This window comes from Myripristis murdjan, chromosome 13 (genome assembly GCF_902150065.1).
Source record: "Myripristis murdjan chromosome 13, fMyrMur1.1, whole genome shotgun sequence".
NCBI classification, from domain to species: domain Eukaryota; kingdom Metazoa; phylum Chordata; class Actinopteri; order Holocentriformes; family Holocentridae; genus Myripristis; species Myripristis murdjan.
Window position 1 is genome coordinate 15364081 of NC_043992.1, and position 17678 is coordinate 15381758.

The 17678-nt window shown below is 43.8% G+C and overlaps 1 protein-coding gene and 1 long non-coding RNA gene across 4 annotated transcripts; both read right to left on the bottom strand.

The window, feature by feature from the left end:
• Window positions 1-343, bottom strand: LOC115369673 (uncharacterized). The gene is made up of 3 exons (XR_003929191.1): window positions 299-343; window positions 139-196; window positions 1-64 (listed from the first exon to the last, which is right to left on the bottom strand). It is a non-coding gene; the product is annotated as an uncharacterized LOC115369673 (long non-coding RNA).
• A 2517-nt stretch (window positions 344-2860) lies between these two features.
• LOC115369668 (TRPM8 channel-associated factor homolog) lies at window positions 2861-17122 on the bottom strand. Of its 3 annotated transcripts, none has more exons than XM_030066335.1 (12): window positions 17031-17122; window positions 13155-13819; window positions 12426-12639; window positions 9718-10015; window positions 8684-8985; window positions 8384-8558; window positions 8140-8234; window positions 6190-6400; window positions 4917-5153; window positions 4315-4538; window positions 4030-4143; window positions 2861-3338 (listed from the first exon to the last, which is right to left on the bottom strand). In XM_030066335.1, the coding sequence occupies exons 2-12, from the start codon at window positions 13799-13801 to the stop codon at window positions 3096-3098; spliced, it is 2760 nt and encodes a 919-aa protein (XP_029922195.1). In that variant the 5' UTR covers window positions 13802-13819; window positions 17031-17122; the 3' UTR covers window positions 2861-3095. The 3 variants fall into 3 exon arrangements, with proteins under 3 accessions (XP_029922195.1, XP_029922196.1, XP_029922197.1); XM_030066336.1 differs by lacking the exon at window positions 17031-17122 and adding an exon at window positions 14230-14303 and having other exon boundaries at window positions 13155-13977; XM_030066337.1 differs by lacking the exon at window positions 17031-17122 and adding an exon at window positions 14230-14292.
• Window positions 17123-17678: the final 556 nt, after the last annotated feature.

Below are 17678 nucleotides of genomic sequence, written 5' to 3' on the forward strand. Positions count from 1 at the left end.
AAAAAGGAAATTAGTCTAAAAAAGCAAGTAAGCAAAGCAGCAGTAGTCAATGGGGCAGGAGGACCTAAAAGAGGGGGAAACCACAGTTAATTTGGCCCTTTACCATACCCTGAATGGATGAGGAAGAACCCTACTCACCACCTCTAAGCCTACGTAATAAATGGGATGGCAGGAGAGCAGGAGGGAAATCCTTGACCTGAACAGCCAACACACACACACACACACACACACACACATTACACTAGGCTGGAGGTGATAATACGGGTAAAGGAACCACCAAAAACAGTTGGACACATACCTAGTGCAACAATGTGCAGCCACAGCAGGGACAGGGCATGAGGCAGGCAGAGAAAGAGCAGAGGCTCAGAGGTGCCTTTTATTTCCTGACTCTGATTGAGGGGGCTGAGACAAGAGAGGAGTCAGGCTCAGGGTGCACTACCCTCCTGCACCACTGGGTTAGGTTCACCACATAGACATAACAACTGACATGTTTTAAATTATATTTCAATGTTGAACGTCGGTTGAATGCCAGCTGGGGTGTCATGTGACAACAAAGTTGATTCTGATTCTGACAGGTGGATGGGAAGTTCACTGTAGAGTTCTCATCGGGCCTGAAAATTAAGACCCGACCCGACCCGGGCCCGACTGGGCCAGCCCGAGGCCCGACCCGACCCGACTAATTAGCCGAACTTTAGGCCCGACAGCCCGATAAAGCCCGAAAAAAAAAACCGGCCGGTACCGCACCCACCCAGTCAGATCTGCCGGATCTGACGGGTGAGCGGCCTGATGCTGGCCGGTGCTGCATCGCGGAGTAGTAACATGAAGGGCGCAAGCCAGTAATTTTGCCTAGGGCGGCAACAAAGGCAGAACCGCCACTGCTTCCGCCTCCTCTCCTCTCCTCCACAGTCAGACACACACACACGAGTCGCGACTCCTTAACATTCGCTGCCTGTTTACAACAGACTCGGACTGTTGGGGCGGGTGTTAATCAAAACAAACCAATCATGTCTTGACCTCTTCACAGGTTGCTGGCCTCTGATTGGCCTGGCCTGTCTCTCTGACTTAAAAAAAAAAAAAAAAAAAAAAAAAAAAAAAAGATCAGACTGGTGAGGCCAGCCGGACCGGACCGACAGCTGATTGGCCTGGCCGGCGACCTGTTTAAAAAAAAAAAAAAAAAAAAGACGGGCAGGCCACCGGGCCAGTGACAGGCCGGCGCTTCGGGAAATCTCCCGGTTTTCCCAATGTACAGTCCGGGCCTGCCTGTCTGTCACTGAAAGTTTAGCCTCCAAATCCAATCCAGTCTCTCACTCTCTCCACCAGTCACATAAAAATGAAACGTCATAATCAATAACAGAACACATAATTCAATTTTTTTATTTAAAAAAAAAAAAAATATATCCCCTACAGAACCCGAAGCCCGACCCGACCCGCCCAATTCATGTAAATTTTAGGCCCGACCCGACCCGAAAATGTCGGGTCGGGTCGGGTCGGGTTCGGGCGGAATACGAGAACTCTAGTTCACTGGACCACACTACCAGAAGCAAGCCTGGCATGTCACGACCTCCTCCACTGTGGTTGCAAAAAGGGGTGTTGTGCAAGATGCAAATGTGCCAAGGCAGCACTTCAGTGCAATGCCCTTTGCTGCTGTGGTGGACTGTGTCATCATACGCAACTTTTTGTTGTCACACTTTCCTCTTTGGCTTTATTAAATATGCCTTTAGGCTAAATGGTATCCTGTCTCTGTACTGCTGTATAGTTCCACTTAACAACACACATGCATTTCATGGCATATCTGTCAACATCTTAGAAAATACATACAGTATACTCTATCGAAATAGATATTTTGATGGTTTTTACAATTATTTAATTAACTGAATGCCGGAAATATGTAGTTAGGTAGTTGCTAGCCTGTTGTAAATAGTACCACTGTATTCCTCATCCTTGATAATGTAGGATTAGCCACCAGGATCAAGATCCTTGGTGGTCTAGAACCTGAGTTAGCCTACAGGTAAAAATCACAGCAGGTCGCAGCCATTTTGAAAAATGGTTGCCACGGTTACCATGGGACAAATCTGTGATGGCCCTATAGCCAAAAATGATCCTTAGGACATGCTCTAACAGTGTGCCAAATTTCATGCTTGTATTGTAAAGTGCACGACTCCATCAAAATATTGCCTGTAGCCGCTTGACTAAGAGCAAATTCTCTGCTGGAACAGAACCTTAATTAATATCAGATTCAGATTCACTTTCACTTTATTGCATCTTCATCATATTACATATAAGAAAGAGCAAAATCATCATTAGTAACACCTGTGATTATCCTGCTATTTCATGTCAAAATGGCTGTTTGTACTGTATATCAGCACTCATGGAATGCTTCTTGTCCGATCAAATGGCTCCACCAGAGCCAACAATGATGTGCCATTGTCATTTAATTCCACTGTAAATATTAATTGATTTTGTTGCCCATATAATGTGTCAGATTTTTGGATCAATAAAAACCCTCAATTTTTTTGCACAAACTACCTGTTTCCCTGTGTCCTCCATCCCTGTTCAAGTAACAACATTCAGCTGTTTAGCTTTTGTAGATTTGTGTCATGGCACTAATAGACCTACAGTTATCAAGAAGAAATCTAGACAGTTAATCCCAGTGGTTTGTGAGAAAGTTTAAGTGCAGAGCAGTATTTAATATAGTTATATCAAATGTTAATGAAGATAGGAAAATAAGGAACAAAGTGCATATTCATGGGACCCTTTCCTACACCATACAGAGATATTGCATATCTTTTGCATAGAAACAAATTAAATAGTTCAAGAAAAATAGTAATATTTGAACAGATTCAGAATACCATTTACAGCTACAGAATCAAGAGCTCTGTGTCCTGCTGCCTGGACAGGAACATTGCAGGCTTGGAGATATGGTACTACATTGCAAAAAATATGCCTCAGACAGTCATTCAATCAATTAATAATAATAATTAAAACTTAAAACCTTTTTTTCCCAAACAACAATTTCTCTTGCTTCTGATGTAAATCAACATGTTTTGAGAGCTTTCTTGATTCTGGTCTACCTCTATCAGTGGTAATCGACACAGTTAGCCGTACTGGACCATGGGGTGGTCAGTCCAGGCTGGCAGGCTGGACAGCTTCTCCTCAGTGGCTGCATCAATCGGCCAGCCCCAGGCCTTGAAGAACCCAGTCAGATTCATCCCTACGGTCTCAGAGAAAGTCTGGGCATACAGGTTCATTTTGCCTGGGTTGTCTTTGGGAGTGTTGGTCATCTTGTGGTAAGCAGCGAAGACCTTCTTAAAAGCATCCCATCCAAACTTGTCCTGGAGCTACAGGGAGGAGGCAGAAGCAGAGCAGTGTGTAGACGGATACAAGAAAAACACACTTACACTTAGTAGACCTTTATATACCACAAGAGGGAAGTCCGCAGGGCAGCTTCACAGAAACATGTAAGAGGGCATAGAACAAAAAGAGACATTCGTGGAGCTCTCTAGGATAGTACATTCAGGGCAAAAGTTATGGCATTTGGTAAATTTAGGAAGTTTTTCATTTTACGGTATTAATGCAGTGCAAAGGTACAGCGAGTCAACAGTGACCAGGATGGCTTCCACAACTAGTGCAAGTTGCCCTGAATGTAATTTTTATTTACTCATTTATTTATTTGTTGCATGTGTGATGTCTGAGACATTGTTCCTTGAAGCTTGGAGATGCTTTGGCCTGCTAATGGTGCTGTGGTGGGCCAGTCATTTTCATTCTGAACATGTTATTACTGATAAAATCATTGATAACACATCAAAAAAGATTTTGCATGCTTCGGGCCCTGTTGGCCTGGTGGTGGTGCTGTGGTGGGCTTATCAGGTTTCTATTCAAAAGGCTGTAACCCAGAGTCAAAATCCATCATTTTCTCAAGGCTCATAATTTCAGCCCAATCCATAGTCGTTTTCCTGATCTTCAACCATGACGGAAAACCAGAACTGTAAAATTAGAGCTGTTTCTTTTCCAGAGGACTGTAATTCTCACCTGCATGTATGTCTCCAGGGCCACCCACACTCTCCACTTGTCCAGACTCCTGCCACCCTTAACATACACTTCTGCGAGAGTCTTCCTACTTTCGGGGGTCATACCGCGGTGTGCCTACATTGAACACATGACAGTCACCACGTCATTACACTGTGGTGAACATGAGGGGAGAGCAGGCTGTATTTCATGGTCATCTGCAATGACAACATGTTGCAATACATGATCAGTGTCTTTAAGACCTGTCTTTTCTAAGATGTTTAATCCAAAACAACTCATTTTCTTCACCTTTGCCCTGTTGATCCCCAGCACTACTTCGTGCACGTACACTGACCACAGGTTGCATGTACACTCTGTGGTGTGTGGTCGGAATTCCCAGCATGCTCTCTGCTGGTTGTGCCCCAGCTCGTGGATGGCACCCCAAAGGCCTGAGGATTTGATGTGTTTCACGTTGATCAGGACACCTGCTACAGATGAGAACATCATGACAGGGTAGCCTGCATGCATCCACCCTGGATCGAGAGAATATGGACAAAGAGATGGCCAGAATGGCAAAAAAGATCAAAATAAATAAAAACATGAAAAGACAGAATAAAATGACTTCATTTTATTATTACAATTCCAAGATACTGTGCAGAAAAATGAACTTTGTTGCTAATCCTGCCCTCATTTTTCTGAGAACTCCACAGATGGTTGTGAGGATAATTCATTTATTTATTTTACCAAAACTTTACCAAGACTTCTCTTGTCCACATCTGTATGGTTTGGAGATACTCAGGATATTTTTCTTCTGTCCTTGTTTACAGGTGAGCATAACCATGATACTACAACCATGAGTTTCTCAAAATAAAAAAATGGAAACTAGAGGTACAGATAAGCTGCTGTGTTACCATGGGAAATCTGCACATCAGCCACAAAGCGTTCCTTGCGGGGGAACTTGTGTGGGATGGCAGCCAGGTCAGCGATGCCCCTCATGATGTCATCCCAGACTGCCGCCACCTCATCGGGACGCTCCAGGGCCCGAACAACATCTGATGGTACGGTAATGATGATGTTCTCAAACTCCAGCTCTGCCCAGGGTGCCGGGGCTTTGCGCAACAGTGACCAATCAGCTGCTGTCGTCACACCTGGAGATAAAAAAGGGGTGTCTTTTGGTCTTTTATTTGACTATGGGAATGTTACTGTATCCAATACAAACAATTGGGCATTTAATTAGTGGCCTTCCTGCAAATAGCTGAAAACCGATGTAAACAATGTGCATCATGTTCTACATACAGAGCACATGCTGGCTAGACGGATCACAATACTGGAAATGTGCTAGTCTAAAATACTGACTACTGCCATATAAACTGTGCAACACTGTACAGGTTTCTTCACTCATTATAACTTTAATAATTGTAGTCTATTCTAAACACTTTTATATGTTGATCATTTTGGTGAGTTTGCAGTGCTGGCCTTTGGAAACTGAATTTCTCACAGGCCAATAAATGACTTAGTTATTCCATAACTCTCTATACTGTAGATCAGTAGAGTGGAGAGTGTGAAACTATGAACAGAAAAAAACTGGTGCTGGATCCTATCCCAGTGCACATAGGGCGAAGGCAAGGAAACACCCTGGACAGGTCGCCAGTCCATCGCAGGGCAGACAGACAAACACTGACATTCACACCTAGGGGCAATTTAGCTTCTCCAATTCACCTAACCTGCATGTCTTTGGATGGTGGGAGGAAACCGGAGTGCCCGGAGGAAACCCACGCAGACACGGGGAGAACATGCAAACTCCACACAGAAAGGACCTTGGGTGGGAATCAAACCCAGGACCTTCTCACTGTGAGGCGACAGTGCTAACCACTGCACCACCATGCCGCCCTCAAAAAAATAATTAAATAAATAAAAATAAAAATAAATAAATAAAATTCTTCAAAATGGGACTCTAAATGCTGCTACAGCACTAAGAGAGAGGAGAGAAGATGTGTAACTCAACAGATATTTTCACAATCATGGATCAAGGACACACAAATATTGTAAGTAAGTAAGTACACCCTGATATGAATGGAAATAGTTTGAAGAAAATGAAGACACACACATACATACACACACACACACACACACACACACACACACACACACACACACACACACACACACACACCATACCCTTACCAGACTTGTAATATGGTGCAGGTATGGCAATTTGCACAATGACCTCAAGGCCCTCCAGCTGTGTATTGGGTGGGGCCACCAGGTAGATGAGCCCCCCCCACAGGTTCCACACCTGCATCATCTCTGAGGTAACAGGGAAGCGCTCGTAGACACATGGTGCTCTCTTCAACTTATCATGCTTCAGATAGTCCGTCTGACAGCCGATCTGGACCTGAGCAAGACACGGAGTGATCAGTGAGGAACTCAAGGCCATAGCCCTAACCCTAACCCTAACCTTAACCCAGGTGACCCAGTTATCAGTCCGTGACTTGTGTCCAAGTAGTGCCCTACAACAAAGAAGGGTTAGGGTTTTAACAAACCCTTTATCTGCACAGTTGATGATGGTCTTGGTGAGTCTTCTTTCTTGCAACCCTCTGACGCCCAGGAGAATGAGTTTCTGATGTGGAGACTGCCCTGCAAAGCCCATGCAGTTAATCTCAGTGGGCTAGCAGTGGGCCCTCCACCCATGACTTCTACATTCCTCTACCAGTTCAAGATATTTGGCCTTCTTGTGGGGTTCCTCAATCTGGTCTTGTCTATGCAATGTGTTCTGGAAACTTCAGCTTCTTCCCTAGGTCTTCAACCTTCAGCTGCCAGTCAAGAGTTGAGGCTAGCAGCCCAGTGGAGGCCCTGAGCGCTGACTGTGGTTTTCCTCCCGCCCTGACAAATGCTTTCTCTGTTGGATTCTGGTGTAGATGGTGTCAGGCACTGCCTTCCACACCTGGTCATAGCACCACCTGTACCTCCCCACTCCCAAGACTTTGGTGCAGCTGGTCAGGATGTGCTCTAAGGAAGCTCTTGCGAGGCACAATGGTCATGCCAAGGTATTGGCTAGACCCCAGCAATGCAGGTCGGATGGGCTTTGAGGGACATCATACACTGACTGGATCAGAAACGTATGTCTAGCTGACATCTCTCTCTGCACAAGGTTTTGTCCTAGTGAGGTCTTGTGTAGCTACCACACCCAGCTTGTCATAGTGTTATATATAGTGCTATATAGTGTCTGTTTATATAGTGTCTGATTCTCAATATCTAAAGGCAGACTGTTACCATTAGCTGATACTGTTGTTGAAATGCTGTTTTAGTAGCTGGTGCTCTCTCTCTGTGTTATCCCTATAGATATTAAATATTTTATTTAGGTGTGGTAAACAAAGGTCTGTCATTTAGCATGATAGACCTTTGTTTACCTCCACACCAATGTTTAAAATTTCTAACCATGGTGATAACAAGGCATTCATGGTGTAACCTCTAGAGAGATTAATGCTTTCAAGTGGAAGAAACTCTTCCCCATGGGCAATACTAAGGAAGATAACTTCCATTTCCCTGAGCTGACAAAGTAAACGCTGTGATGGCAAAATGTTCTAAATTATACTCATCCCGTTCATTTGAAGACGCTACAAACTATCCAGCTACACAAAGCTGACACTATTCTCTATTAACATTATGAAAGATGTATTTTCTTAAATTTGTTATCGTTAAACCTTTTTTTAAACATCAAAACAGTTCCATCTTGTGGCCACACTCGGTATTGTTGTTATGAATGGCGTTTTATTAGCCCTAATATGATCCCTAAGCCCTGTGACTGCTCTTTTCCTGATAATGGATACTAGGTCCATGCTAGCCAGCAGTTGTTGTCAGAAAAAAAAACATTATCCCTTGTGTATCTGGCTCAACCCCAATGTTTTGTGGCAAGTAACAAAAATAGGGAAATTGTAGCAGAATAAAAGTACATATTTAACTTTTAAAATGTAGATTTGTGTATAAGTGAAAGTGAACAGAGATGAAATCTTGAGTAAAGTACAAATTCATAAGAAAAAAAACTTGAGTAACAAAGTATTTTAACTTCGATACTTTACACTACTGAATTGATAACTGTGATATTTTCAGACAGTGCTTCATGTTGTACTGTACCTTCCAACCCTTGTTGACAATCTCTGCTGGCATGGACATGTAGGTCCTCATACCAGGAGAGAGGTAAAGACCTGTACTTAGCCACGTGTCGGCTCCTAACACACACACACACACACACACACACACAACAGCAACAGCAACAGCAACAAAAGCAGCAAGAGCAGTTAAAGTGAGATGTATCTCCATGTATAAAAAGTGTAAAGCATGTGTATTTTCTTCATAGTGATCAACAAAGAGGTCTGACCTCCTGTATTGGCATTAATCTTGATCTTATAGTTGTAGACAACAGGCATCACAGGATTATTCTTGATGATGTAGGGCAGGAGGGCATCAGGGTCTGGGCACACCTTGTAGACCACTGACCCCATGCTGAGGAGCAGGCGGTCCTTAGGAGTTTGAACAGGGCATTTGTCGCATACCTTCATGAAAGCACATGAATAATGAATAAATATTGGTTGTAGAAGGATTTTAAAAGAACATCAAGTAATCTCTGACCCTTAGTGACAGCAACCCAAAAACAGTGGCACACTGGTGTGCTGCCTACCTGAGGCATGTCTGACTTCTTCAAGATGTCCATAAGAGTAGACAACACCTGCGTGTAGGAGCAGCAGTCATGAGCCTTCATGTGCAGATAGTTGGCACAGTCCAAGCCCAGCTTTTTAAGATGTGACTCCTCATTCTTGGTAAGTGCCTCCCCTTTGACAACATGACCAGCAAAGCGTTGTAGTAGGCGGCGAAAGTGGTAGTTGTCTTTGATGGTGGGGCCAAGGACAGGAGCCTTGTGGCAACCTGCCTTTACTGTCGCCCCCAGCAGGCTCAAGCCCATCTTGTTGAGGATGTGGTTTCCTGCAGTACAAGAGGTGAATTACTCGATTATCTGGTATAGGTAAATCTATTCTGATGATGGGTTGTTTTTTCTGTATATTTGTTTTTCACTGAAATTAGAATTAATTCAATTTGGTAAAGACCTACAATACTTCACTTTTTTTTTTTTTTTTAAGTTAACTGTGTTGCCATATGGGCTATAGATCCAAGCAACTGTAAACACGTTAAACACTTTAATCTGCAGATTTCTGCTATGATCACTCTTTAATTTTAGAGCTCATGGCAACGCTGCTCAGCTACAGTACAACAAGCTGCTGTCTCAGTGCCAGTCAGCCAATCAGACACTTGATAATTCTGGTTTCAACTCTACTCATCTTCCCTTTACCTCAAAATGGAAGCACAGCGTTATCTACGATAATCTGGATCATCTACTCGCATTTAAGGAACTGAGTTATCTGAATTAGGATACCCGGATAATTTGAAGAGGCTAAGATCAAAATAGCCTGGATTAATTAAAGGGTTATGAAACCTCAAACCCAAATATCTGTGAAGACTGAAAAATAGGGTGTCTCCTCTTTGGTGACAGGTGATGTCACCACCTTTTGCACTCCATAAAAGGTGACATCACCGACCAATTAAGACCCAGCACCCTTCTTTTCTGTAGAGCTCAGACTTAAGAGAGATTTGGATTTGGGGTTTAGTGACTCTTTAAATTATGAACAAGGAAAGGGGCCCTGGTCAACTGTAAATTACCTGCAAAGTCTGTCAGTGGGTTCTGCCCACGGTGTTTCTGTGCCCAGTACCAGGCATGCCCACCAATCAGAAGGCCTCCTCCTTCTGCCACGAACTCCTGGATCTCCTGTGCGTGATCATCGCTGTATGCTGTACACACAAACACACTCAGGTCTTTCCTGAAGTTTGTCTTCTCACAGCAAAATCCCGATTTGCTCAGCAGGTTAAAGGGGTTACTGAGCCGTGGTAGAACACCTACCACCCCGTTCCGACCCTCATCCAGCCAGCGAATGGCATTGTTCCAAAATGGAGCCATCTCCTGTATAGACGTTTATTGGAGAGACACAGTAGAAGATTAAAGATACAATGTTATAGGTCTAGGTATAGAATCATAGGCATTAATCATAAACGATAAGTTAATATTCAACAGCAGAGGGATAACAATTATGTTTGCAGTCAGAATACTATCATGTCCCCTCCTAGAATGGCCATCTTATCATGGTGGAGGGGTATGTATAAGATAAGATAAGATAAGATAAGATAAGATAAGATATGCCTTTATTTATCCCATAATGGGGAAATTCACAGTGTTGACAGCAGCAGTACATGCATACACATACACACACACATACAGTGCACTCAGTGCACATAAGTGGACCATATAAAAATAAGAATAAAAAATATAAAAGGATATATAAGTATACATATATACAATATCCAAGTATACATATATTAGGTTACAATGTACCTATACAAAAGGCAGTGTGAATAGGCAGTGCAAATACGTATTTGAGTACAGGTATAATAAATTAATATGCATATGTGGTGCAGTTATGGTGGGATGGGCAGGGGGGTATTGCACATGTAGTAGAATATTACACTTGTATATGCCCCTGTGACCCACGCAAGCTGTTTTATCTGGAGCATTTAGCTCCTGGTAGGATCATCAAAGGCAAAGAGGTCTCAGGTTAGGGCCAAAATTCAAAGAGCAAAGACTGATTCACATTCACTGATTCACTTATGGATTGTTCTCACAGAACAGGCACCTTGCACAGGATAGGGAGGCCGAGCCCAAACCTGAGGTTAGGCCTGGAAGGGGAACTCGTAGACGAGTGTCTGGTGGCTCAACTTGACACCAGAGATGGGATCAGTTGGGCACCTTTCAAAAAATCTACATGAAGCCACCCTCCTGTTGGCCTGCCACCTGCAGGAGAGGAAGTAGGGACTAGAATGACACGTGTGGGGGGTTGGGGATGTCAGTCCCTGATGGACTGGACCTTGGGTATGGAAGTTGACTTTTGGTTTGGTGAAACTGTCTCCGGGGTAAATCATGAGTATTTTAATGAATCCACTTTCACCCATGCTATTCTGGATACAACAAATAGGTTTAAATTTGATTAAACAAGCAGAGATAAAAGAGCCCAGTTCCAGGAGAACCTTTATCTGGTTTGGCACCCCATTTTGGCAGGGATTCCCACCCTTCACCTGTCTATTGGACAGGCTCAGGGTGCTTCCCTGTGGCCCCTGAATAGAACCGTGCGCACAATGTTCTGTGCAGCAACAAGGCCTGAGACCAACAGAGAGGAGAGAGCTGAACTTGCTCTCCCTGCCCTCACAACAAGCATCCTGCAAAAGCACATGTCCCATTTCCTGGCAACTAGACAAACAACTCATCGTTGTCAGACTTAAAGTGTGTGAAAATCGAAAATAAGGGGTGATTTCCACCACTGTATCTGGCAGTGTGGCTCACCTAAGCCTAGATTGTCAGATTTGCCGGTCTCGTAGATATCACGAGTACCAGACAGATAGCACATCTCAAGCCAGCATGTGCTGTCTAGATCAGCTCTAGAAGGCCGACACTGCCCCAAGAGACCGTGCACCAGCCACCAACCAGCGTGGTATCACTGAATGGAAGATGACTTCTGGTTCGACTGCTCCTCACCACAACTCAGTAGAGGTATTATCTGTGCAATATTGTAGAGTGGAATGTTCTGGAGTTAGTTACAGTCAGTTTAACACCATTCAGTCAGAATCATCCAGTCCAACACCTTGGTAATAGTCTGACCTAGTCTTCTCACATGCTTTTGTTTAAATTATTAGTTACCAATCACATAATTATATGAGAGAAGTTGTTTGTCACTGCAGGTCCCAAGAATTAGAAGGTGGTGAGGGCCATCAAGGTGAGGAGGGAGCTGAGCCTGAAAGCAAAGCTTTCAATTTACTGGTCGATGTGTGTTACAACACTCAATTATTGTCACAAACTCTGGGTAGTGACCAAAGGATGAGATCACAGATGCAAGCAGTGGCTCAACCTCAGAGACAGCGGGCAGAGTTCAGACAGCCTTGAGCTCAGTGGTTTTGGCATCTAATTGGGATGCCTCATGGGCACCTCCCTCTGTAGGTTATCCAGGTACATGTGTCTCGGAGGAGACTCAGAACATGCTGAGGGGAGTACGTATCCAAGCTGGGCTGGGAATGGCTCAGGATTTCCCCCCAGGAGCTAGTGGATGTGGCTAGAAAAAAGGACGTCTGATCTAACCTCCCCAATCTGTGACCTAGTTCCAGATGAGTGGTAGAAAATGGATGGATGAATTGATAGATGGATATTGTTATCTTATCAACAAGATTTTTCTAGATCACATGGCAACCACATAAGAAAATCAAACCCAGAGATCAATTTACTCTACAGAGATGGGCATTCATCATTTCAATAACATCATTTCACTTACCTGAGACCCCAGGACACCTTCATGTGTTACCACCATGACCCGACCCTGTCCATAGTACGCTCCTGCCAGGAAGACCTGTCCTTGCTCGTTGCTGCCAATAGGGAAGGCCAGCGGGCCATGGACCAGAAGTTCAGAGAGTACTCCACCCTTGATGTCAAACTCTGACACACCCTGAAGAAGGAATTCCAGGTCATCCTCAAAATCCTTGCCAATTCTGTATGTAGAGGGGTAGGAGGAGGAAAAAAGAGACAGAGACAAAGAGAAAGAAAAAGATAGGTGGAACAGAAAGTGGCAATTAAAAGAGATGTTTTTATTTTAGTTTAATGTGCATGATAAAAAATGTGCACAAAAACTGAAATCCAACTACAGTGGTAATAACACAAACAATTGTCTGACAATGATTTGATTATGTAAACAAAATGGAAGTAAATGGCTTTATTTTTCTGTCATCAAATTACAGATACTCAAAGTACTAGTGCAAACTAGAAAAACTAGGTCCCTGTTTTGTTAACATATTTTCATCCAAATGGGCATGCCATGAGCTTGGAGGCAAACTGCAATGCAATGCAAACAATGTAGCTTTCAAAATTTCCAACTCCAAGGAAAACTAAATTGGCTACTATTAAGTTTTTTTTTTTGTTTTTTTTTTCAATAAACTGTTGCAACAAATTCAATTTGTAAATAAAACTTGTTCAACATGTACACAGTTATGAGCAACTATACACTTACGCTACACTCAGCCATGAAGTTGGGATCTGAGGGTGGACGGGCAGCCACTCCACCTCCCCACAATGCTCAGAGAAGTAGATCCCTGCCACACTGGACACTTTATTCCCTGGAAAGTAAAGGAGGGTGTTCTCCTTAGGGTGCTCATGAGCCCAGTGCCATGCCTGCCCAGCTATCAGCAGTCCTCCTCCAGCCTTCAAATACGCCACCAGATCTCTCCCATCAGCTTCCACACTGTAGGCATCTGTCACATACACTCCAACACCCAGATTATCATGAAACTTTCCCACCACAGTAGCTTGGAAGCTTGATCTGCTGAGGTTATCTGCCACTGCCTTGACACCCTGGTGGACCGCCACAGACAGGTTATCAGATTTGTCCCCTCTCAGCCAGATCAGGGCATTTTCTACCAGGGCAGGGAAGGTGGTCAGGTAGCTTTCATGCCCCAGGACCACAATGCGTCCACTGCCATACAGGGAGGCAGCCATCAGGACCTGGCCTCGGGTGTTCATGGCTAGAGGGAAGGCGTCATCTCCAATCAGGACCAAGTCACCAGGAACACTGGGGCCCCGGATGTCCAACTCTTTCAGGCCTCTGGTCAAGGAGACGTAGGCCTGCTCGTGGTGGGAAGGGGTCGGCTGGGTGGACATCTTGAGGACTAATGATACCTGAAAGGTAATTAGACAAACTATAAAGGTATGGGTCTAAAGTAAAGGTCAGGAGTAGCTGTTGAGCTAAAGGGCAGTGAAGCAATTGTCAGGTGCTGCTGAGAAGTTTGAGGTCAAATCAGTTGTAGATGGAGGTAGAAGCAGTCAGCCAGGATAGCCTGTGGTAGCAGAAACAGAGTGTGAGAGCTACATAAAAATGAAAGTGAAATAATGGCTAAAATTGCTGACTGCCTATGTCTTACAGATCTGTAACAGTAAAATGATTCACAAATGACAAAAATAAAGAAAATCAGCCGTTCTAAACCAGGTACTGTCTAGGGATAGGAGTCCTCAGGTTTCAGGTTGTCTAATCAATTAGTCAGTTGTAGAGCAAATATCCCAAACCATTTGTTGATTCCAGCTTTGCTTACTTTAGCCTGTTCAAATCATTATAAAATACTTTTTTGTTAGTACTTTCTTGTTTTTTGGTCAGACTGCTGGTTAGACAAAGGAGGCAATTTGAGGGCATCAGTTTGGGCTCTGGTAACATTGTTCCCTGTAGGAAGAGAACAAGGTGAAACACAGGTATGGGGCCTGCATCCTCACAAGACCCATCTGAAGACCCTTTGAATCATGTCTATTCTGATGGCTGACGGGGATGATGATGTGGGGCTCCCTGGTCTCCCAGTATATGTACTGCATCACCTCCCCATCCACTCCAATTGAAGTACATAAACTTTACTGTGACACCACTTCTCAAAATCCCACCTTATACACACCCCTAATAGAAAGTGTCTTCGCATTCTGTGTTGTGTCAAGCACAAGCAGGGGAAGACCTTTTGATATGTGGTCAGCCCTCTCAGGGGCCAAGCTTGTAAATCCCATCGGGACATGTTTGACAAATCTCTCCCTGTGCTTGGGCAAGCAGATCTCTTCACAGGGGGAACCTCCACTGGTCCTTGCACCGGAGGCTCAGTATTTTTGGAAACCATGGCTTATTGTTCCAGCTACAAGAGCTACAAGAATCACAGACAAGATTCCCTGACACACTCTCTCCACTCTGTGTAAGATCAGATCCACAGGGGAAAACACATGTTGAAAGGTAATACAAGCAACCTGTAAGTACCTCTGTAGGTTTTGCCAGAAAACTGTAAGAGGGGGTACTCTTTGGAGAAGGTCTTGTGAACTTCTAAGGCAACTCTTCTTTCAAACATAGTTTATAGTTTTCAAAATGGACAGCTTGAGAGCCCTAGCAAAGGCCTATGGCCAAAGCATGTTGGCTATTTTTAACATTTTTAGCATGACGTGGCCAGTTTAATAAAGGCTTTTGAACTTGCCTGGGAAGTTTTTTGCTACAAGTGCCTGAGCGTCTATCCTCAAAGGGGTTTCCATGGCCTTCTGAAAAGAACAACAGGTAGTGAGCATTTTCTTGTGATACAAATAGATCAGTGTTGGCCATAACAAATTGACCCCAAATGTGGGTCACCACATCAGTGTGGAGACATCACTTTCTCACCAGGGGACCACAGCAACAGCAGGTCTGCCCCTGCATACAGGATTCCAGGAATGAGTTTCCCTGAGAGAAAGGAACTGCCATCCACAGGAAGAAACCTCCAGTACTGAACCACCAGAACATGGTAGTTCAATAGAATTGGTCTAAAATGTTGTAGTGCCAAAAACACTGCCAGTAACTGCTCAGGTAATTTATGTGAAATTGCCTGTGAGCCTTTGACCACAGCCACTGAAACCCCCCATACCCTAATAGATAAGAATCTGATGTGACAACCTTGTGGAACAACATCCTGCCCATGGTGACACAGTGTTGGATACCTACATGGGATAAGCACCTGAACGCACATGAGGGAAGTGCTGACCATATAAGACAGATCACAGGAGATGTTCAGCTTGGTGGCCAGAATTCAGCATTGGAAAGGCTTCATTATCAATGGGTCCAATCACTCCGCAGCAGTCATAGTGCTTTAACCTCACTGGCACAGGGTCACAGCTTCAGCTGGTGAGCTTCTCAAAAAACTGAACATTACAGCTTGTCACAATCTAGTAGCTCACATCCTCCTCCTCTGAAAGGCCGACCCCAACATACAGGGGAGTAACATCAGCTTCATCCAAGTCAAAAAAAAAAAAAAAAAAAAAGCGCAACAATTTGTGTGCGAGTAGCGCACCTGGCAGGCTGTCACTCACCACACCTCACTGACAGAAGAGACACACAGCCAGGACACAGCATGTGATTTGTTATTTGTTAATAGAGGGGTGGCCCAATGGTAGCAACCATCTATAGTAAAAATTACATCTGTAGTCATGTCTCCTCAAAATATTTTGTTGTAGAGGTGGCTTGGTATTTGGTGTATTTTTTAGCAGCCCAGATGCTAAGGAATACCCATAGAAGTATTACAGGGAAATCATAGGAATACTGCAGATAGAAGGGTTTCGTTATGATCCTCTTGCTTTTCTGCGACCAGACGGACTAGACTAGAATATTTAACTAAACAACCCCTCTGTCCCTGGCCAATTGTTTGCAAGCAAGGCCACTGTGTCTTCGAGGGGGGTCAGGGGTCTGCCTAGCAGGGTGAGGAGCAGCATAATTGAAGGGGATGGAGACGATGCAGTACATACAGTAAGGGTATGGTGACACAGGGGTCACCGTGATTAAATGTGTCTTCAGGTGGGTCTCACAAGAACAGCGCCCCCTACTGCGAGCTAATACAAAACACACCCCCAAAGAGCATCTGCTGAAAACACACCCATGTACATCAGTGTAGGACATGTCCATGCCAGTAAGGTTATGTTCCAGTGATTTTGCATGTTTAGCCTAATAACTACTAGTCTCTCAGCCGGAAAATAGTCTGTGTGGAAACATTTGCTTTACACAACAAATGATCTGTTCTCTGGTTTATGAATGGCAACAACTTCATTAGCAGCAGAAGCAGAACAAGATGGTTATTTCAACTAAAAATTCTAATTTGCAAAATGGTTTGCTGCAGCGTAAAACATAGGCAAATTGTAATAAATGCACTACACTGCAGGGTGCAGATATATATTTCACTTATTTTTGACATATTACAGACTAAATGGTTCATCAATTGTGCAGCTCTAATCATGCTAAAACTTTCACCCTGACAGTCTCAAAAAAGCACAGAGTGAGTTGTGAAATTTAGCAAACACAGTGCTGATGCTAAGACTACAGCTAATGCCACAGTGATCCTTGAATTTTTACCTTGAGGTTGTCCTCCAGCCTATTCCATGCAGGCACAACCAAGTGCACAAAGAAGAAAGCCACCACAAACACTGCTGTAGAGGGGAAAAGAGAGAGTGAGAGTGCTGGAAAAGATGAAGAGAATAACATGTGAGTAGAGTCCAATGAAAGACTCGGTTATTGGCAGAAGGAAGGCAGGGTTACATCTCACTGGCAGTGAGGTGGGAGTCACCTGTCTTTCAGCACTGTGTATGAATAGTTTACTCTGAATTCATGTGGGTGGAGTGCTGTCTTCTTAAAAAGGTTGGAGACACCCAGACTGTGAGTGTGTGAGAAACCTGTTTATACAGCCAGCTAGACAGGGTCAATATTTGTGGATGTAGGGAATAAACATCAATTAAATATTAACATGAGACAAATATCCAATCTCTTATTTCCACTTATATTCCTTTTGTATTGCACTCTGGTTTGGAAAGCTGGTCTACAGAAATTTGCTTCTTCAGAACTAGTCAGTCATAGATAAAATACCTGTCATACATGCACATTCCTTTGGTTGAAAGCGAGATGAGCTCTGTGATAAAAGGAGCTGATGATTACTTTCATTTTCTTCAAAGAATCAAGCAACACAGAGTTGCTTTATCCTGCTGTGAAGAAATGTGGTGAACAAAA

What these genes read in the sequence shown, in the direction of transcription:
- LOC115369668 (XM_030066335.1), bottom strand. Translation starts at nt 13,801, where the DNA reads ATGTCCACCCAGCCGACCCCTTCCCACCACGAGCAGGCCTACGTCTCC. An exon ending in TTGTCAACAAGGGTTGGAAG is followed by an intron (nt 6,401 to 8,139) that starts GTACAGTACAAC and finishes TGTCTTGCTCAG; the next exon opens with GTCCAGATCGGCTGTCAGAC. An exon ending in TGATGTGCAGATTTCCCATG is followed by an intron (nt 4,539 to 4,916) that starts GTAACACAGCAG and finishes CTCTCGATCCAG; the next exon opens with GGTGGATGCATGCAGGCTAC.